Source organism: Rhamphochromis longiceps, linkage group LG2 (genome assembly GCF_057381845.1).
Source record: "Rhamphochromis longiceps isolate RC_006_pf linkage group LG2, R_longiceps_female_GT1.1, whole genome shotgun sequence".
Classification (NCBI taxonomy): Eukaryota; Metazoa; Chordata; class Actinopteri; order Cichliformes; family Cichlidae; genus Rhamphochromis; species Rhamphochromis longiceps.
The window spans coordinates 25823998-25846561 of record NC_140558.1 but is presented as its reverse complement, the minus strand read 5'-3'; the positions used below and the strand labels follow the sequence as shown (position 1 = coordinate 25846561).

The following is a 22564-nucleotide window of genomic DNA, read 5'->3' as shown; positions in this document are numbered from 1 at the left end:
TGACCTCTAAATTCTAATACAGTCTGCTGTCTTCATGCGTAAAACAGTAAATGATTTTCATCATCTCACAGTTTGAAATGTGTACTTGTCCTGATTTTTTGCACTGCAAAAGAAATTTAGCCTTTCTCTAATCCTTTCACATTCCCAAGAATCTGCCGCTGCTATGAGTGAAGCAAATGATGGAAATCACAGTCACAAACATACCCTCCCACAAAAGATAAGTGTTTTAAACTGCATTCTTTGTAATGACGAGTAGGGGGAGACTTCAAAAATTATGGTGCCATTTAGAGTAAAATGGACAGTAAAGCATTCCCTACCTTGTGACTGACAAGTCATTAAACTATGAGTGTGCACAACCTTGCTAACTAATTTCTTTTATATCCTATTGCTGGTTACTTTCAGGATCAGTGTGGATTTTCCAATACCACAAATGTTGTAAGTGTTGTGATGCCATAAGCCAACTTGATCTCTCAGATGGCCCCAATCAGAAAATAATCAATAGAATACCTCTTTTTGCATTTCTTGTTCTCTTCGATGTGGGCGCCCCCGTGTGGTCACAGACTAAATGGTAAATAGCCTGCATTTGTATAGCATTTTACTCAGTCCCTAAGGACCCCAAAGCGCTTTACACTACATTCAGTCATCCACCCATTCACACACACATTCACACACTGGCAATGGCAAGCTACATTGTAGCCACAGCTGCCCTGGGGCGCACTGGCAGAGGCGCCCCAGGGCATCCACATATGACCATACATGACCTTTTTGAAAGGGTGGTTCCAACATCAGAGATACTACAGTAGTATGATAGCTTCAACATACTGAATAGAATTAGATTTGTCAGTTCTACACTTTAAATTGCGTCTCATGTAGTTTGATTTGATCATTTTGTGTGTTGAACCCTAACCAAAAACAACAATAACCTAAACTTTATGGTTATTCTTTAACAAAAACTAAGTTGATGACCTGCATCTAAAACCCGCGATGCATGTTGGGTACTGATTATCAATCAACGAAACATGAAATGTCCAAATGTGCTCTACCAAAGCTGATAAATATATAAGAGCTGCTTATAAATCTCTGATGTTTGTCACCCTCGGTCCTGAAAAGAACGCCTGTAGATGTTTTCTGGATGTCTCTCCTTCTGGCAGACAGTCATAACGAGCACCTGCGTTGTGGACCTGTTGGGCTAAGTACAGTGTGCATACTGTGTAGTGTACATACTGCACTTTCAACACATACAAGTGTGCACATGTGTGATGGAAGTGTTTGACACCAGTCCCGTCTCAGCATTTGGACTTTTGAAACGCACCAACACAAAGGAATTTGCAGATTCTCTGCAGGCCGAGACAAACCTGTGACATCTTCACAGCACAACATCTCGAGCTTTCTACAAACCAGGAATGCAACCTGGCAGAAAAAAACAGTGATTAAAGAGGGTAACAGGATCAGCTGTAATCAGCTTGTCCTGAGAAAATGCCAGGGATTTTTCATCCTTTTTCAGGTCAATCCAAGAGGTGATTTCTTTTCCTATTAATTATCTGCCATGCCGCAAAAAAAGAAAAAAGAAAAAAATATCATATCTCCAGCATGAGCAACTGTCTCTGCTTTCTTTCCAGAATTATCAAAATAGGCAGTGTGGGGAAGCGAGCTATACAGTGATGTGCGTGCCCTCTCATTTCTTTGACAAAGAACAATGGCTACCTCATAACTCCAGAGTTTCTTCAGAAGTGGGGGGGGAATAACGATTATCCAAAGACATGTTCTCTCATGTGACAAATTCTGTTTTCACAGGCCAAATCCTTTGGTGCCTCTCTGCTGAAAATATTCCGAGCTTGTAATAGAGATTTAATCAGAAGATAAGGAGTGGCCTGAGCACTGAGAGACAGAAAGAGAGAAGAGTGATGATCGTGCATCTCGAGCTTATCGCTGATGGAATAGCTCAATGACATCCTCTATTTAGCCCGAATGACAGCCGCCTTTTATAGCACCCGCTGGAAGACAGGTCACGAAGGAAGCCAGATCACCTTCTCTGCCACACAGGTGTATGCTGTGTCAATGCTGCCCTCTTTTGATCGTGTAAGGAATATCATCAAACCGGCTCAGCTTTTTTACACTTTCATTCTTGTATCCTGGAAACTACATGTGTCCACTTATACCCTACAGCTTAATTTATGGGCAACACAAGAGGGCTGTGTTAAAAACATATTACAGAATATCATCAAAGAGGAACTTTGACATGGTTTGACACCTTTGAGTTAATTTATTGCACATTTTTAAAATTGTATGTATCCTAACTTCAAACATTGCATCAGACAAATTTTAAAAAGTGATCGATCATCATGTCAATGTTCAAGTTACTTCATTTAACGGCTCTTATCCATCGCCCTTCCAAAGCTGGTGAAAAAATGTAATTAAAAGATTCATTTCATAAACACAAACACATTCTGTTCAAGCTTGGTCCTAAAGGGCATGCTTTAGTATTGTTTCTAAGGCACACAGGGCAGGGCAGTAAAGATCAATTACTAAGTTGCTGTGTGAATTCAAAACTGTAGTCAAAACCCAATGAATTCTTCAATTTATCTCACACAGTCTTAAGTACAGTCTTATGGTGCGATGTGGAGGCTGTGTATATGTACCCTAGACCCATGGTTTTCAAACTTTGGCTCTGATGCCCTTGGTGGGGCATTACTGGGGGAAGCATGAACATTCTTTGGCATCTAAGACAAGGTTTGAGAACCAGCGGGATAAACTATGCCTCTAATGCTCTTTAATGCCACATAAGTAACATGACATTAACATACTGTGTGTAGGCTCATTTTTAGCCAGCGGAGCTGCTTCTGATACTGTCCTAAAACAGCAGGGAACCAAATGGAAATTTGAAGCCTAATATTTGCAAAACACACATTAATTATAATGGATTGGATTGATATAGCACTTTTCAAGGCACTCAAAGCGCTTTACAATACCACTATTCATTCACACACTGGTGGAGGCAGCTACAGTTGTAGCCACAGCTGCCCTGGGGCAGACTGACAGAGGCAAGGCTGCCATATCGCGCCATCGGCCCCTCTGGCCAACACCAGTAGGGTAAAGTGTCTTGCCCAAGGACACAACGACCAGGACAGAGAGCCCGGGGATCGAACCAACCTTCCGGTTACAGATGCGATTCCCAACCCCCTGAGCCACGGTCGCCCTTATTATCACTGATGCAATCCAGAGCTAAACTGTTGCACTGTGGTTGATGAACTGCCCCGTGTTTCTTGGGCAAACACGCCTCCAGATGTTGCCACAGCCTCCATCAGTTGTTGCTTTACTGCTGTGACTTGTGAAAATGTACATGAAAATAATGTTTTCAAGCTCTTTTAGTGAGATTATAAACAAGATTTGATTTGATATGTCACCACTCACTGTGAAGTATTTTAAGGCTGCCTGAGAAATTGCCCTGCACCTCTCAACAACTCTGAACAATAAAATTAAATGCTAATTGTAAAGCTGTTGTTGAGATCATTGGCTGTTAAGTTTCAAAGAGCTGAGACACTCAAACCATGAATGGCCCACTTTACCTAATGGCCCAATTTACTACAGTTTACCTTATTAGCATTTTAAAGAAAAATACATTTAGCATCTGTTGCAAGGTTGTTGGGTTCTGGTTTTGTTTTTTCCCTTACAGATTAAGAGCTGAAAATACAAATAAAATAAAATCAGTTTCTGGTCTCAGCCTGGCCACAAATATTCTTTAAAAAAATGTATGGCTCTGCCATTGTTCAGGATTGTTTAGGAGCTATTGATTTAGATTAATGACATGTCACATGGGCACGGGAGGAAGCAAATACACACTTTACGAATTTGAACTTAATTTATTTACAAGAATAGTAATACATTATAGGCAACTTTAAAAATCTGTACACTGTACATTCAAGGCTTTGAGAATTTTCCACCCTCAATTGCAATTTATCCCCACTAGGTGGCTCTGCTCCTGTCAGCATGTCAGTCTCTGATCCACATCAAAACCAAGGCCTCCAAATGGGTGGGGAAGAGTTTGGTGCCAACACTTCCCTGTGTAGAAGGTTTGAGGGGGGTCTCATTGTGGTGAGAGGGGAGAGGCTGGAGTGAGGAACTGTGGGTGAGAAGCTAAAGAAGGAGGTGTTGGAAGATGGAGGTGAAAGGCTGGGGGGGATGGAGAAGAGAGAGGCAAATGATGCAAAAGAAGAGGTGGCATACATGGAGAAAGAAGGGGAGAGCCAGGGAGAAGGAGGAGGGCTCAGGTAGTCATGGCATGGCGTGGAACAAGCGAGAGGCTGAAATGGGGAATAAGACGGGAAAAGCAAAACGGGAGGATCTTTGGAGTTGGATGAGCAAATGGTATCCACAGATGCTGCGCGCTGGTTGAAGTCTGGTTTCAGCTGCAGACCCTCTGCGTGATGTTTAAGCCCCTCAATCAGGCTTGTTCTCTGTGCCGGTGTTATCCTGTGCATGTAGCTGGTCAGCTGGGCCACACACTGCTGAAAACCTGCGCTCTCTCTGCCAAAGAGAGGAGGAGCATTGGACTCCGAGTGGCCACTGTCTGCCAAAGGAGCATGAGTATCAAATGAGTCTGCAGGATGCAAAAAGACAGAGATGTGAGGGATAAACAAGTGGAACATGAATATGCTGGTTTTAGTTTGATTTTGCTTAACTAACCATTGCTCGGGCCCTTTTTATCAGTCCACTTTTGGAGATAGTCAACAGCCAAGTCCAGAATCTGTGCTTTCTCTATTTTTGGATTCTGCAGCCGCTGTTGATGATGGACAGGTCAAATCAAAGAACAAAGGAGAGGAGAAACCGTTTTTTCCCACTGCATTTATGGCTTACTTGCCAACTCATACACAGTTAAGGTTGTTCAGACATTACTCACTGGATCAGATGTGGCATTCATCAGCAGATGCCTCAGTTCAGCTAGACTTTGATTTATTCGATCTCTTCTCTTCTTTTCCACAACTGGCTTCAGAGTCTTTGAGAGGTCACGACAAAGCTTTGCTTTAGTGATGTGATGAAAGTTCAACACAACGAATGCTGACTTCACTGCTTTGCTAAAGCTAAGAAGCTACTTTGTCCTCGTCTACCCAATTTAGAATAAGAACATTAGCTTACAGTGATAAAAAGTTTTCCTAATCCCAAAAAGAATCATGCAATATAACACAGAATAATGATACAGTTTCCTACCCTTTTCCTGCTCTTCCCATCATTCTGGGTTTGGTTTTGGAGTTTCCTGGTCATGTTGCAGTGCTCTATCTAAATGTCCTCCAGCGGTTTAAAGCCCCCTGCCTCCTACAGGGGGACTTATAAGTGCACCTCCTGCGACCTCTGATTGGCTGGCACGTGTGCGTGATGACACTGACCAGAGACTGGAGTGACTGTGGGAAAACCGAAACTTGAAACCGTTACCAACATGGTGACAATTAAAGACAACATGTTAAATCTGTGGCTAAACGTGTGGCCTATAGATAGATAGATAGATAGATAGATAGATAGATAGATAGTTTTTTTTAATAAGGAAAGAGGTTTGGTTGCAACACCAAGAAGGTGCACTTGGTGAAGTGAGATCATGGGAAACATCCCATTTTCGTGGGAACAGGGACAAAGTGAGAAAACGAGCAGCTACAAGGACTTTTGTGACGTGTGAGACATCAGCACGTTGCATGAAGTGATTTTTGTCCTTCCTTTTCTTTAAAGACCAAGTTGAGATGAAGGAGCAGGGCGCACAGTTGAAGATAGCCTCGTGTGTTGTCTGCGTTTGCAGCTTTACGCACACAAGATAATCGTTAAAAACTAGATTTAAGCAACTTCGTGAGCGCACAGTTGTAGATATGGGCCAAATGGGAGAAGGGCAAGTTGGTGTGCTGACGTGATGACGTGTGAAGATGATGATTATGACACCCAAGCGTTAAGTGTGTGCCAGTTTCTCCTTCGGGACAGTTGGTTGGGTGTTTGGACTTCACACAAACTCTTTCAAAATCAAACCACTTGTCGACCTCGCTCCACGTTCCCAAACCTGTCAGGTCCGACACCCCAGCCTCCTTTGTCACTGGCACACACGAGGAGTCACCATATTAGAACTGAATGCTCCATTTCTCTGCTAGAAGGGCAGCATTTCAGACCAGTCAGTTTCCATCCTAGGTTTCACGGGCTCATTATTTATGGGGCGGGTTCACGTGGCTTAAATCCTGCACACATTAATGCTCGAGCGCACTCGGAGACCCAAACTGTGCGTTTACTTGTATTTGCATTCACAACTTGAACACCTAATTCCTTTCTATATCTATATTTTATATCCTCATGCTGCAAATGGTGTATCTTAAAGAGCGAGTTTCTTTCCCGACTGCCATAGAAACCAGGGCTGATCCCCGGGCCTCCACTAATCGCCCTTTCTTTGATTTGAAACGGAAGTATCATTGCTTTTGAAAAGCTACTTAATCTCCTCTGGATCCCCGTGATCCGATCATCCCAGTGTTATCTCCACACTCTTTAGCCCATTATGAGGATCAGGGTGACCATAAATGCAGTGCACAGAGAGCTACACCAAGCTAAAAGCGCAGTTAACGCCAACTTCACTCACTCTGCGTCATGTGAGAACACGCAGGTCGCACTGAAACAGTCGTTCAGCTCGATGATTTCACTATTTGTATTTCGATAGTTAATAAGTACGCCCGGGAAAGATTTTTTTTAAAGAAGGAAAAAAAAGTGGGTCTCACCAGCATGACATGTTGGAAACAATTACAGTAGATCAGGGTCAGAAATACATCTGTTAATGTATAAAATGTTTAAGGCCAAACACATGAAACAAACAAGTTTAAAGAACAGCAAAAACATAACAGTGTGTGGAAGCGAGATGCCGTGAGGGCATCCATGTTTGTTATTCAGTAGAAAACTAGAAAAAGTAGATTTTTTTCTTGGTGATGTTGATAATGATCATTACACCTGAGTGTAAAAATCAACTTCTAAAAAGTCTTGAGCCATTCCTCGTGGCTTTATGCTTCGCCTCCAGTGACTTTCTGTAGTGTTCAGGCTTTATGGAGGCGTTTGTGTTTTTCTGGACATCGAATGCTTTTTCATATATTTTCAGTTGTTGTATCTGACCACTGTCTAAGCAATATCTTGGGGATTTTTTTGTTTTTGTTTGCTTGTTAAGCCACTTAACATCATTCAAGCATAAAAAGGCACCTACCTTAATGGAGCAAATAATCTATTTTATTTATTTTGTTTTAATATTTCTGTATTTATTTATTGTTACCAGCGGCCTCTATCTATGGGGCAAAAATGCCAAATTTAAGACACAATTTGACATGCAGAAAAATGACTATTTTTTGCACGAATAAGGGGATTCCCAAAGAGATTTTATTCGAAACATGGCGTGTGCACTTTGTCCTTAAAAAAAACAACAACTGAGGACAATCCACAGGTGGAGGACAAAAGAAGAACATGCAGGCCTAAAAACATATCACCAGCTAATGAAAATATCAGTAATGAAAAGCACGTCCTTAAGAAACAAGGGAACAAAATCCTGACACAAGACCTGAGAGATGCCACTATTCCTTCAGCCATTCTTACAGTTTTTTTTTTTAAATTGGTTTGGTACTATTTTCATAACTAAAGTGTGCATTTTTAAATCTCTCAGTACAAAACTCACATTTGATCACATTTGTAACACCACTAGTCATTCTTTAAAATCTGATGTCATGATTTCATTGTATTTGCACATATTTTCATTCCACTTAATCATTGTTTCAGAACACATGATCATTGTGATATATTTTGAGAACATTTGCTTTAATCACCCAAACAAAACAGTAAGATCTTTTTTCAACTTAGTACTTTTACCAATCATTTCATTCAGGAGCAAATAATATAAGGTAAGCGTTTCAAATTGTCCCTGGTGATGAATGAGTGTAACTGAACTGTAAAACTTTACACAGCAAATATTACACTTATGTTCAGACATAAAAAAAAATATATATATATATATGTGTGTATATATATATATATATATATATATATATATATATATATACACACACACACACACACACACGAAAAAGGGAGAAAAAACAACAAGTCATTTACATAAGCACAATATTTTTTTTTTTTTTTTCATCACTTTTACACAATTAATCAAGCCGGTCATTAACATTGGGCCATGAGTTTTCATCAACATCACAGTGGATGTCTTCATTGTTCAGGCACCGTGGGAAAAATCTCCTGGCATGAAGAATCCAGGCTTGACATTGCTCAGCAGTTATATCACCACAAGCTTCACACATGGCTTGAAGAAGGGAGACATGCTCATGGGGATGGCGATCATACACCTTCCACCTCCATGTAGAGATGAATTTCTCAATTGGGTTGAGGAAAGGGGAATATGGTGTGTTTGAAACCATTCCTGAACCAGCTGTGCATGGTGGAAGCTGACATTGTCCCACACAACAACATAGACGATGTCTTCTCCCTGACAGGCCTGCTCCAGTTCATTTAAAAAAAACTATCAGGTGTTCAGTGTTGTATGACCCTAGAACTGGTCTACAGCCTACCACACCATCTTCAGATATAGCTGCACACATTGAGATGTTCCCCCCACATTGTCCAGGGACGTGGATGGTAGCCCAATAAGGTTACGTCCTCTGTGTCTAGTTTTTGCCAGATTGAAACCAGCCTCATCAACAAAAATATACTTGTGATGATTCACAGCAGCATCCAGCTCCATCACCCTCTGTTACAGTAATTGCATGCCAGTTTAGTGTTGTATCTGAATATATTCTGAACGCAGTTGTTTCACCTGGACATTGTTCCTCTCAAAAGGAACTTACAAATGACCAGACAACAATCAGTCAAGTTGAAAATCCATGGACATAATGAATGATTCATTGATTAAACATTAAGATCGGTTGAATTAAATGACAAAAAAATGTATTAAACTGAATAATAAGGGATGCAAATCAAAAATTTTATAGTGATAACATTATGAAAGGCAGTAACTGTGAACGAAACATTTATTTAGATGAAACACTTATTTTGTGTAGTGAAAAGGATATTATGTCATTATGTGTATTGTACTAACACAATTGAAAATATGCTGAAATGTTTGAAAAAGGTGCACTTTTGATGATCTGTTGTGATATAAGTACTAAGAGTTTTGAAAATGTACCAATTGCTTGTGGAAACTGCGCCAAACCAATAAAAAAAACTGTAAAGGAAGGAATTAAGGGGTGGAAGGCTGAGGTCTACCACACTACACACGAAAAATCAGTGCCGAAAAATCAAAGTCTGAATCTGGGGTGCTGAATCCAACTTTACATTTTTGTTTACATCGTCATCAGCATGTGGAGAGGAGGCCAAGAGAGACGACTGAGTGTATTTATGCAAATCGTGCGTTAAAAACAATAATCCTATAAATCGAGTGCCTGTTCAACGTATTCATTGGATCACCATTTTACTTTCCAAAAGAACAATTAGACAACTGTTAATGGCATCGCGTTTGCTTTTTTGTTTGTTTTGAACGAGTCTCTTTGAGTGTTAGGTTTTTAAGGTATTCTGTGTCGGGGTGCACAAGCAAAAAGGCAACATGAGGCTGATGAATTGATGAAGAAACGCACAAAAATAATTCAAAATAGAAATATGAATGAGGCAGTGTTTGCGCAAATACCGCTGATCTTTATTTTCAAGCATCAAGCAGACACAAGCATTAACCGAAAAGAAAAAGGAGTAGACAGAGTTCATGCTTTTGGGGAGCCGATCTAAAAGAAACTGTCCGAGTTAAATGCGTAAAAAAGGCAGGCCTCGTGTTTAGCTGTTTCACTCGTTCAAAAAGTTCCATTAAATCAATAAACATTTTTAATAAGAGTGCCTAAACAAAATCATTTAAAATTCAATGGAAGCAACGGCTGTATCGAACCACGTGACTCAGATTCTTTCGGGTGTCAAGAGGGGGCGTGACCGTGTGCACGGGGATCAACAAATTGCAACAAGGGCGCAAACTTGTGTCATTCGTTCGGTTTGGATCTGCAGCAACGAGGAGAGGCACGAGGCAAGCATGAAGGCTATATCTTCACCTGGAGCTCGAGGACAGAGGGCCGCCAGAAGGGTGAGTTACATCTCCGCAGGAGCAACACTTTGTGCAAAAAGCGCGATCTTCCTGTTTGCAGTCTAAAGTGTTTTACTTTTTCGCCCACAAAGATTTCTAAACCTCAGATGGAGAAGCGCAGGCGGGAGCGCATCAACCACAGTCTGGAGACTCTGCGAGTTCTGATGCTGGAGAGCACCCACAATGAGGTACGTCTCTGCGTCGTAGTTTTAATTTCGATTGTTCATAATGTTTTTGTTGTTGTTGTTGTTGTTATTTATTTTATATGCTGTTTGTGAGTGATTTGATTTTAATGCAGAAACTAAAGAATCCGAAAGTGGAGAAGGCAGAGATTCTAGAGAGTGTGGTCGATTTCCTGAAGGCAGAGGAGGATGTACAGAAGGATCACCAGGCTTCAAAGAGGGCCCTGTCCGTGGAGCAGAGACCGGCCTGTGCCTGCCAGTCCAGCTACCATGACGGCATGAGGACCTGCCTGCTCAGGGTCAACCAGTTCATAGCCAGCAAGAGCCAGGAGGCAGGGGAGCCCAGCGGAGCGGCTGTTCGGGCTTCCTTTACGCTTCCAGAGATCCCCATGCACCCCACCACTCCCGGCCACATTCACCATCCTCCTGCTGCTCTGCCTCCTCATCCTCTGCCCTTCCATCACCCCCAGCTCTCTCACCACTACCTGACGCAGACGGCTGGCTTCCACGCTGACACCAGCAATCTGTCCCCCGCAGGTGTGGGGCACATCCCTGATCCCCTGTGGAGGCCCTGGCCTCAGTGATTCCAGCATCAAGACCGAGGCTTATGTGTCCTTGTAACTACTGTACCTGCTGTAACTATGCGAGCAAAATGTATAAATGTGTATTTTTTAGGCTACTGCGCAGCCTGTATTTAGCTCACTCAAGTCACTTTCTATTACCTCGCACATGTACGAGTGTAATCAGTGATTTCTCTTTTTAAAACGTTGAGCCTCACCTATATGTGCTCATAAGTTTTTTGGGGGGGTTGGGGTTTTTTTTTTCCACATTTACGCATCAGTACGTAAAACATTTATTTGTGCTGACAGGACGGGCGAAAAATTGCTTTCCCTGCTTTACTGTTGCTGAGGGTTTTGTTTTTGTTTTTCCCTCTTTTTTTTTGGCTCGAACGTGTGTATATATTTGAGCCACTGTGTGTGAGAAATAATTCATGAATGTGTTTGCTGAGTCTTCAATAAAGACACAGTTTGCTCAAACCTCCCAGAGTGGCCTGTTGTATCGTGTGAAGCTTTTAAAGCTGCTGCACTTGTAGATGAAACGGGCACAGGATAGTTAACCACAACGATCGACAGTTATGACATCCTTTGTGATGCTGATAGGCAGGCGAATCATCAGAGCAGTTTTTTTTCAGGGGTAGAGGAGCAAACAATGGCGCCCATTCACACACTGTCCAGAGTCTAGACTCCTTCAGGGTGCGGCACCATCCAATCCACAAAATCCTCCCACGTCAAAGAAAAGGCTATAGGAAACTAAAAAGCAAAACCAGGTGTGAAATGGAATATATATATATATATATATATATATATATATATATATATATATATATATATATATATATATATATACACACACACACACCTGTGGGAGGGGGGGTCAACATTAGGGTCTTTTCTTATTCTTTGATATGCCGACAGCTTTTTTCGTTAATTTCTCTGGCATGAAGTAATGTTGCTACTATATGAAGTAATGTTGCTACTATATGAAGTAATGTTGCTACTATTTAAATGTCCAACATATTATAAATGAGGGATCGATAAAGGTGAATGTCTGGTTTAAATCTAGTGCGTTTCCTTTTCAACAAATTTTATTGTGTTTTGTTCAAACAGAAGCCAGAAAAAAATAACAAAAATTAGATTTACATTTTTGCATTGAATCATTTCTAACTAAAAGCCTTACTAAGAAATTATCTAAATATGTTGATTTATTTGTTAAAGTGAGACCTTTTACCGGGTTTAAATTGACTCGGAGCCTCACTGAAATTGCTGTATTGTTTTATGGTGCATTACTTACCCTACATACAGATTACAGACTTTACAAACCAAAGTTATATAGCTGGATGCTCCGGCGGATCCTCTTTTCATAGTTACAAATCTTTAGTTAACTGAATGCAACATTTTTCTGAATGCTTGTGTAATGTAAAATAATGTAAGACTTATAGATTATTCCTCTCACAGATACGATGCAAAAAAATGCTTCTGAGGGGAAATAAATGCAAAGTTAATTATACAAGTTTTAGTGTAAACTGTAGAGATCCACAATTTTAGAATGAGCTTCAAAGCAGTTGCTACTAAAACCCTGTATGATAAAGACCTTTTAAAACTATTGGATTGGTGTTATTTATATGTGAGGATCCTTGGGTTATTTTAGGATATTTGCATTGATTTAGGGTAGGATGATAATATATGCTGAAAATTATATATGCATTTGGTCCATGTTATCTAAAGTTTGAGTCCCCATTTATAAGCTTTATATAATATTATGTTGGACCTTGTATTTGAGTTGATTTGTGATTTAAGAATAAACTGAAACTATTCCAAACTTCTTAAATCTTATTCTGATAATTAAACACACATAGAATAAGTAAACTAATTAAAGTAAATACATTATATAAATACAAATATATTAAACTATATTAACGTCCAGATGGTAAAATGGTCTGGTTGAGTAATGTAGGTTTGCCAGTTTTGTTGAGGTATATTTGATGTGGTCTGTTTCCACCAAAGACCTATACTTAGAACATATACTAACAAGGTTCTGTAAAAGGAGCATGTTGGATATATTCAGCCAGTGTCTTGATGCATCTCCATCATTTAGATCTTGGGGATATTCAGCCAGCAAGTGTTTTGCTGTTGTTTGTGTCATCAAAGCCACTGAAAGGACAGCATCACGGAAACTGTCTCTGGTGGTGAGGGGAGGGGGGCTGATATTTATTTAGCCTTGAGAAACTTTGAAATCCACGTTCTGGGTTTTGGTGACAGATTTGATGAAACTGTCTGAATAGGCTACCGCCAGGTGTGATCAGTGCGATAACAGCCTCGATTGTGTGCTTATCTGCATTTGAAAAAAAGATCCACTCAAAACTGGGAACTGCCCCCGATCAGCATTTCAATGCACGCTGGATGTGATAGGTCACAGCCCAACGCTTACCCGTCCTGGATAAAGTAGCGGTGATTGTCCTGCAATCATCCCCTTTTATTTGAAAATGTAACTGCTCTCGTTTTCCCTTCACATCGCTGAAATGCCTTAAGTTTTAAAAAAAAATGACAGAGGACACAAATAAAAGAAGACATTTTAAAGAATGTATGTTTTTCTGTGTTTGTGCGTCAAAACTCACAAACTCATCCACAGCTTCATGTTTATAGCGACTTGAAATATCGTGTGTCTCTTTAAGTCTCCTTATCAAAAATCCTACAGGAATTCCTTCAAAGTGCGTTTGAAAACATCTATCAAAGGAGGTGTTAGTCCCGCTGCGCTGATCTCTGGACAGGATGCTCCTTTGTGCGCCTCTAAGCTTTAACCGCACGAAGAAAAGCCCACACAAGACTAAGTAAATCAATTAAAGTTGAAATCAGATTAGGTTTCATTAGAGGGGCATCTGTCTAAATGAAGATCAAACAGGTCAACAGGAAACTTGTTTTTTTAAAGGCGCTGTGAAGTGGATAAGAATACAACCTATAAATCAGATAGATTTGCTCAGAATGATGCCAGAGAGGACATGAAATTGAATTTTGTCCCAAAACAAATATCCCAAACTGCATCGGAAAGTGTTTGACTAAACCTGCAGATCAGCAGTTGCTCCCGCCCGTGATGGTTTTCCCACATTAGGGAGAACACAATAAACACGCCGTTTGCCCTCCACAACAAAGCATTTGACGCTCGCAGGAGACACAAGTCAGAGCCACAAAATACAGCACATGATTTAATAGCAGGTAAACAGACAGTTTTTATTGTCTGAAATCAATAAAAAACAAAGCAAAGTATCTCTCTCGTGTAGACCGACTAAATACCCGAACGTTCAGCTGGTTTCGGTCTGTCAGTGGCTCGGCTCTGGCTGTGTTTAAAGCATATTGCACCTCCAGGTGTTAATGGGTCTGCTGGAGCACGCGCGCTGGAGATAACCGACTCGTGCACGAGGACACCTTCGTGTCGTAGTGCCAATTACCGCACGTCCTCGTGAGGTTAGCGTTAGCCAAATTAAGGATACTCACAGCAGATGTGAAACATTTTAACGCAAACCGGTGATGCAGGAGTTTGAGCCCGTAAATGCGCTCGGCTTCGGCTTTTACACATGTAGCCTACGCTGCAAAGCAGGGTTACAATTACACAGGTTAGCGGCGAAATTCAGCAAAGAAACCGATTTACGTGCGACTTTTATAACACAATTGGTATTTCTTCTGTATGAACAGTTTTTAAAAGCTCAAAATCCGCTGGCTGACAACAGTTTAGTCGCATATCTATATTAATTTAGAGTATATGTTTTTCCTTTAAACCCTCAGACAGGCTTCACTTCTTGACTATTAGTGAACCCCTCCGCTGGTGGTAAATGGAGAGGAACGCACATTCATTGAGTTGAACAAAGCAGCACCGCTGTGCTTTTTTTCTCTGCTGTAAGCTGTGGAAGAGGTCAGTGACTGGACAACATCTGCTCTGGTGGCAACCAGCATGCCCCAGTAATTAAGGCAAATGTTCACAGAAACAAACACAGAGTGCTGCACAGGCCTGGTGTGTAATTTGTCAGGATGCAGCACATGTCCTAAAGGTAAAATGCCCCCTAAAATGAAAACTAACGCAAAGGTGATGGTTCATGACAAAAAAAAATGTTTATTCGTATCAAGAGAAAAGTCACAGTAATAACACTGCAAAGAAATGCCAAGAAACAAGCAGAGTGTCGCAGGTTTACATGATATTAACTACTTTGTGTAAGCGTGCGTGCAGCTACATCACTCCATCAGACTTTGCCCACAGCGAGGCCCTGTGCTTTCTGAAACTCCTGTTGTAAACTTGACAACACTTCTCGATGCTGTTCGGATTTCTTTTCCATGTCTTTCAGTAGCGTCTCATACCTCTGACTGCAAAAGGACAAAAAAAGGAAACCACTGAGTTTTAAACACACACACAAATGAGGAATATTTAAATCCCATTCTTGTACACTGAACATCTGTAATTATTCAGGATTATAATACTTTAACATTTAATATCTCAAACCATTCAAACACAAAAAGAACGCTACCTTAAATTAAGTATTACAAGCCCACACACCCACATTTTTGCATTTTGCATTTTGTTGCCTTGTACTTGTGACATGTGCAATGACAAAGTTGAATTCTATTCTATTTTTATCTATAATTGTACAAAAAAATGTAACCCGTTTAAAAAGCACAAAGTGGCAATAAAACTGAATCAAGAAGTTAGTTTAGTACTTTTGCCTAAAGGACTCTGGTCTTTTTAAATCTTCTTCTGCTATTTGTAATCTCAGTGAGGAGAAAAGACTGACACAGATCAAGCTCATGACTGCCCTCTACCTATGAAGGAGCACAGTGACACAGCTAAAGTCTGTTCTCATATCTACAATGGAGTCATCTGTAAGCTGCCTGCACAGTTCATTTTTAATGGGCAGGCATTGTTTCTGATTTTATGAGGTTCCAGTTGTCCCAAAACTACGTTCACATGTGAACTGTAGTGTTTACCACAGTATTAGACATGTGGCTATAAAAACACTTTGGAACAATACATATTGGAGCAATAATCAGCTGCCTCTCCAGTGAGTCCAGTGAAAAGACTCTGGTTTCACTGTCTTAAGGTGCAGACTGGAAAAGGACTTCAGTCCACAACAGGGGAAATGGAATCAATTTGACCATAACATGAGACTTTCTTTAGAGGCAGCTGGGTGATATTGAGGACAGCTACAAAACTGGCTTGGTGTGCACACCAGTGGGGAAACATGAGGCGGGAAGACCTGGGGCAACACAACAAGAGCAAGGGCACAGCAAGATGGATCTATTCTCCTGGACAGATTGCAAACAATGGGGAAAAAAAACAAAAAAAAAACATGAAGTAATAAAATACTTTTTCAAACACTGTCCCATGTATGTCGACAAGGACAAGAAGAGCAAAAAGAGGAAAGAATTAATGTTGGAAGTTGAACTGAAACAGACAAATGTTTTCCCAGAGCTGGTTTAATTAGCTCTGTAAGTATAGCCTGGAGTTGAAGTTAAAATGCTTCATAAGAGTCTTCTGTTGCAGATTCAGGCCACAGTGGGACCAGAATATTGGCACAAAAGGAACCTCTGAGTCCACTGTATTTAGTCTACAGCGAAGCAATAGTAATCCTAAACAGATTTGCTGACTCCCACCACATCCTGAACTCAAACTGAACAAAACTAATTTCCCATGTGTGGGACTGATAAAGGTTATCTTATCTTATCGGAAAAGAAAAGAACTTGGAGTCTTATCAGTTATTCCTTGAGCTTAATATGACTAAACAACATGACAGCTGATTTCAGGAAGTCATGCACGTGTCCAAGACTGACTGCGAAGCAGCCTTTACAATAACACCAATAACACCTTGAATTACTGCTGCAGTTGGTGATGGCGCTGCTTGTCTTTTTACTTGTGTGCAATCACCAGTGAATCTGAGCTCTTGGACTTGACGGTAGTTTTTTTGTTTAAATTGAACTCTCTGAATGTCACAAATTCTGCAATACTGATGAGTCTCAGTTATAGACCAGAGGAGGCCAATTAATTTTCCCAAGAACCCGGGACTGTTGTGGAGGATTGCACCAATAAGTTGAACTCAGATGTGCTAAATATGAATTCAATATTAATTTTAACTTCTTTATAAGCTTGTTGGGGCAGCCATCCAAAACCGCCCCAGCTTCTCATGTTCTCAAAAATCATTGCCCACCCCCAATATAGACGGTGTGTGCGCCCGCTCCACCTCTCCCCCATCATCACAACACCTACACTTAGTCAACTCACAGCGGGTGTTTTGAATCATAATTGATCCCCAGTGACCAAAACCTCATGTATTCCCATAGCACTGTGAAGGTGTCTTCACACATTGGTGTGGGTGAAATGGCTTACATTTCTCCGTTGATGTACTCCAGCCTTTTGGCTACTGTGGCTTTGGCCTCATCTAGGTCCTGCTTCACTAATACAGGACCAATGAGCTTATAAACGGTGTTTGAGCAGTCCAGCAGATCAAGCTCCTGGAAAGACAAAATGAGATCTCGTGTTTACTACAGAACACAACACATACCGCAACATAGAAACAAATGGTATGCCAATGGTGCTATCAGTGAATATAATAGCAAATAAGCGATCATAGTTACCTCTTTAACAATGTTGTTCTCTGTCAGCTGCGTCTCGAGCTTCTGTCTGGCTGACATGCTCTTGCTAACCTCTGAACAATACACAGTTAGCTAATCAGGGGAGGAACTGGTTACATTTTAATTACAGCGAAAGTATTGTTGCGACTATAATTCAAATGAATACGGCAGTTATAACGAAACACTTTAATGTATATCTACCTTTCCTAATATGGTCAGTTAGCTCAATGCATCATGTCACACTAGGAGAAACCACGCAGGGCTAGCTAGCACCCACCTTTCTGCATCTGCGCGTATTTCTCCACTTCCACCTTCAGCTTCTTTTGAATGGCTTCTGCCATATTTGTGTTTGTTTTAAATAGTACTGTCGAGTGAGTAAATGTTTCAAAGAGATATAATAAGTTATAGATGATATGGCATATGAAAGCGCTATGCGAGCTAACCGGAAAGGGCAGAGGCTAGAGCGGATATTAGCTCATCCCTTCAAAGTAAGAGCACAAATGGGTAAGGGCCGTGTATTGGCGACCAATAAAGTAGTCAAATTAAACCATTCAGTCTGTGTATATTCATGTATATTTATATATAACTTATTAATATGTGTTTCCCTTAATAACTAATTTCCCACTTATTAATAGGGTGTTTTTTTACACCGCCATGTGTGCGGCTGTTTACGACACCGTTTTACGACACCGTACGCGCAGTTCCTCTTCGCTTCGGTTCATGATGGCTTCGTCGTTTTGGAAAGGTGTTGTCGGCATCGGACTTTTCTCCTTAGCTCATGCGGCTTTCTCAGCGGCACAACGTGAGTTTCATTGCACAGAGCCAAAGACACGTCTCTGTAGCTATATTTAACGCACACTGTCTCCGGTATCACCGGGTAGCTCGACAAAACAGCAGCTCGGGCCTTTTGGCTAGCTAACATCATGCTAGGTGGGCTCTGCTCCGCTTTGAATGGGGCGCAGTGGTTGCGATTGAAATCTTTTCCTTGCAGTGCAGAGTCAGTGCTAGTGGTAGACAGCTATCTAGAGTAATGGCATTTCTTTTGGAGCCCTTTTTAGAGTTGGCTAATTAGCACTGTTTGTGTGAGGTGTTCATTTTATTAACTGCATTAGCTCAAACATGTTTCTCCCATCAGATCGATCATACATGCGACTTACAGAGAAGGAGCACGAGACGCTACCAATTGATGTGAGTAACTTTTATCCTTACTTTCAGCCTTCTTCCTGATTTCAAATACTTTTCTTTTTTTTCTTTTTGTTTTACCAAGCGTTTTCCTTCTTTATGTTTCCAGATTGTACTGCAGACTTTGTTGTCATTTATCATGACCTGTTACGGTATTGTCCACATCGCTGGAGAGTTCAAAGATATGGATGCTTCCTCAGAGCTGAAAAACAAGTAAGCTGACTTCACCTTGGCACACCTCCACTCCCTCGGCAGTGCAGTTGTTTTTTTGTCCTCTGTCACAGGGGAAGCTCATGGCTCACCACCTCAGCGACATTTATAGTAATATTACTGTGAAGCTGTTCACCTCGAATCCCACAGATGCAGCTTTACATCACACAGCTAGTGTGTTGAAAGCCTCCTAAGACTGAAAACGTATTCAAAGCAAAGCCAAAGAATGGGGCCTATACGTGAAAGTAAATGAAAGGTTGCTGGGTTGACAGAAGAACTTTGGGTCACAGTGTGACATTATTATAACTACAGCTGCAGGTGACAAGATGGTGTTTTGGCTGGAGCTTCAGTCTGTTGTTCAGTGTTATGAACATTGACTACTTCAGCTGTTAGTGAAGGGAGGAGTTGTGTGCCTGTCTAGTATCATACTGTTGCAAATGACTAAAATTATTAATTCAATAATTTTTAGCAGTGATTAATATGAGTCTTTGTGCTTAAACTGTAAGAACTGTGTAACATTACAAACAAAACACACATTTCTGTAGTACATAGAAAAGTTCATGTGTTTCACTGTCATTTATTTGTTTATATATTCATTACTTTGGCATTGTGTGTATGGCTGTAGGTAGGTAGGTGAGGTGTTTATCAATAGAAAAAGCTGTCAAATTCATGAAAATACTGTTAAACCCAGGCTCTATACCCTTGTTTACATTTTTCAAAGGCATGGAGTGGGCCCGGTCTGAATCCTTGTCAGGCTGAATCTGGTACCTAGGCCTCATGTTTCCCATCCCTGCTTGATCACCTTTAATCCATCAGTGAGGTTTTATCAGATCAGATAAAAGAATGAATAAAGTGATTAGGACGCAACTGCAGCAGCAACATTGTATAAACTAAGCAGTCTTTGGCTACGTTCACACTGCAGGTCTTAATGCTCAATTCCGATTTTTTGATCAAATCCGATTTTTTTGTCTGCTCGTTCACACTACAATTAAATGCGACAGCAAACGTGCTCTAGTGTGAACGCTCAAAGCGGCCCGCATGCGCAAAAGAAGATGTCACACACAACGCGCTCTGTTTAGACCCAGACCAACAGCATTGTTTGACTGATGGCCCTTAATATGAAGACTTCGGACTTCACGTTTCCCAATTTTTGCTTTAAGTTATTTTGTTATTTACATAATAATGTAAATAACCTAATAATGATCCTTATTGCTGTTTAAGAGAGGAGCGGTGCTTCAAAGGATAGCTGCAGATTTCTGTCAGAATCTGCAGATTATACAGTACAAATAAAATGTTTACGTTGTCTTCCCAACAGTTTCACTGACATCTACACTGGATGGCCAGGAAGCGTTCGCGATGTCTTCTCGGGCGCTTCTCTGGCACTGATAATTGGCTTCAGTCTTGTGTCGGTGACGTAAAAGGCGAATTTAATGCGATTTGACCGTTCAAACAGCAGTCGCTTTCTGAAACATCGGATATGTATCGGATTCAGTACCACATACGAAAGTGACCCAGATCGGATTTGAAAATATCGGATTTGCGCCGTTCACACTGTCATAGCATGATCGGATATGGGTCGCATAGGGTCAAAAAAATCGGATTTGATGCGCTTTCGCCTGCAGTGTGAACGTAGCCATACATAAGAATTAAAGAGATGTTTTAAAGAAGTAAGGCGGTAAGAAAGCCAAACATAAGTGACTTGTTCATGTTGTGATCTGCTAACTGGTTAGTTTGAGTGCTGAACCCAAAATATAGGCAAAGTTTTTACAGCGGGAGTGTAACCACTTCTAGATTTAATAAGTGAACCCTGTAGATGCAAATCGGCATCCCACATGAGAAATCACAGCTTGAATGTTACACAGTTGATGCAATTCTCCCCTGAAACTTTCAATTTTACCTGAAAAATGTCTCATCTGATGACTGGACACTGCGTTGTCCACACTGCAACACTAATGATTCCAGTGGGTGTTAACATTGGTTTGTTTCTTTATTCTAACTCTGTATTGGGATGTAAACACACTTTTCGGTCCCTTCTCTCCTACAGGAGTGGATTATATAATTTAACAAATGTAATCAATCTCCATAACTTCCTGCCTCTTGGTGCCAGTGTTTAAGACGTTTTTCTATTTTCTTTCTTTCCCCAGGACTTTTGACACTCTGAGGAACCACCCATCCTTCTACCTTTTCAATCACAGGGGTCGGGTGCTATTCCGCACACCAGAGGAGGAGCCCTCTTCTGTACGCAACCAACAAGCTCTGCCCAACCCCATACGGTTACGCAAGCTGGAGCATTTGCACTGAGACTGGCCTTTTCCTGTCTGTAACACGGTCATTGTCAGATAAGATTTGTTTTTGTTAGGCAGAAGGAGGGAGAACGTGTCAGAATTCATCTTTCTCCTATTTAACTTTTCTTTATTTTTTTGTAAATAAACTAATAATGCTGTCTGAACATGCATCTCTGTCCATAACGTGGTTGCCACCATATTCAACACTGACTGTGCCAACCCCTCAGTTTTTGTTTTTATTATTTCCAAGCAGACTTGTTTGTATATACAGTATGTAAACGCTTTGGAGTCTTAAAATACTGAGACATGTACCCCTTTGATCCCTTCTGAACTGAACTGGGATATTACTCTCCTTTGTATATCTTTTGTATGAAGGGAATAACAAAGCCTGCTTTGGTTGCTGTTTCGTTTCAAACACACGTCAGCAACTGAAAACTTTGTCAACTAAAATGAGATTAATCAGTGGACTCTAATATTTGCTTTAATTTTTCCAGGAAGCATAAATGATCTGTACACAAAATGGTTTTTAAGTCACAGGAAATGAGGTGAACACTGGGATGGGCGATATTAGAGCACTATTATAATGAGACTGTGAACACTATAAGGCAGACTAGCCAGTACTGGTACATTAGAGTGGATTTTTATTTCCCTTCATTTTACATTTCGTCAATATTCAACAGATTGTTTTTAATTTAATAAAAGGCATACTGATTTTACGAAGTGTCCAGATCTCCTTTTTTGTTGTACTTGGGCTGGAATATTGCTTTTGTGAGACAAAACTAAGTGGACTATTTATTTTCCAGGTAATCTATTTATGCAGGAAGAAGTTGGTACGCATGGCTTTAAAAAATTTTATTACTATAGTGACAGTCTGCAGAGCTGTGCAGGACTGCTGCGTCACAAAAAAACCCTCCTGATTCAAAAAACCTGCAGCTGCTTATGATGGACACTAGGTGGCAGTCAAGGCTAAAGTTCCAGTCTGGGTTAAAATGGAGCAAACTAACAAACCATGTAGAACAGAAATGGAGAAAAAGTACATATTAAATGCTTGTTTCACTAATGTGTCTTTAATATAAAAACACAAGAATCAAGTAATTTAAAAATTGAGACTTTAAAAGATTTCGGAGATGTACTGGTGCAATTTTCAAGAACAAGTGTGATGTGCAGAGCTGCACTAAGTACACAGGGATCAAGTTTATGAGCTGCATCATAAAGTAGGAGGTCATTTCGACCACGTCTACACGCTTAAATTCGCGGAGTTGCTGATGTGTGATTGGCTCGCAAGACACCTCCAATAACAAGCAGTTGAACAGGCGTGCCTAATAAAGTGGCTGCTGAGTGTAAATGCAATTCCAGCGTTTGCAGGCCTTTGTAAAATTACAATTTGTTGTACGGTAATCAATGACAAAGGGTCACCAA

General features: G+C 40.7%; 4 protein-coding genes across 4 annotated transcripts; 2 read left to right on the top strand and 2 right to left on the bottom strand.

Annotated features, from left to right (window-relative positions):
• Positions 1–3854: 3854 nt before the first annotated feature.
• her11 (hairy-related 11) lies at positions 3855–5319 on the bottom strand. The gene is made up of 4 exons (XM_085381587.1): positions 5206–5319; positions 4898–4993; positions 4684–4777; positions 3855–4597 (listed from the first exon to the last, which is right to left on the bottom strand). Exons 1-4 carry the CDS (start codon positions 5257–5259, stop codon positions 4008–4010), a joined length of 834 nt encoding a protein of 277 aa, XP_085237713.1. The 5' UTR covers positions 5260–5319; the 3' UTR covers positions 3855–4007.
• A 4654-nt stretch (positions 5320–9973) lies between these two features.
• her5 (hairy-related 5) lies at positions 9974–11496 on the top strand. Its single transcript, XM_085381578.1, has 3 exons — positions 9974–10117; positions 10210–10305; positions 10416–11496. Exons 1-3 carry the CDS (start codon positions 10067–10069, stop codon positions 10881–10883), a joined length of 615 nt encoding a protein of 204 aa, XP_085237704.1. The 5' UTR covers positions 9974–10066; the 3' UTR covers positions 10884–11496.
• Positions 11497–14935: 3439 nt separating this feature from the next.
• On the bottom strand, positions 14936–17942 carry pfdn6 (prefoldin subunit 6). The gene is made up of 4 exons (XM_085420100.1): positions 17746–17942; positions 17472–17542; positions 17224–17348; positions 14936–15209 (listed from the first exon to the last, which is right to left on the bottom strand). The coding sequence occupies exons 1-4, from the start codon at positions 17807–17809 to the stop codon at positions 15089–15091; spliced, it is 381 nt and encodes a 126-aa protein (XP_085276226.1). The 5' UTR covers positions 17810–17942; the 3' UTR covers positions 14936–15088.
• Positions 17943–18113: 171 nt separating this feature from the next.
• mmgt1 (membrane magnesium transporter 1) lies at positions 18114–21861 on the top strand. The gene is made up of 4 exons (XM_085420088.1): positions 18114–18270; positions 18604–18656; positions 18760–18863; positions 21005–21861. Exons 1-4 carry the CDS (start codon positions 18123–18125, stop codon positions 21159–21161), a joined length of 462 nt encoding a protein of 153 aa, XP_085276214.1. The 5' UTR covers positions 18114–18122; the 3' UTR covers positions 21162–21861.
• Positions 21862–22564: the final 703 nt, after the last annotated feature.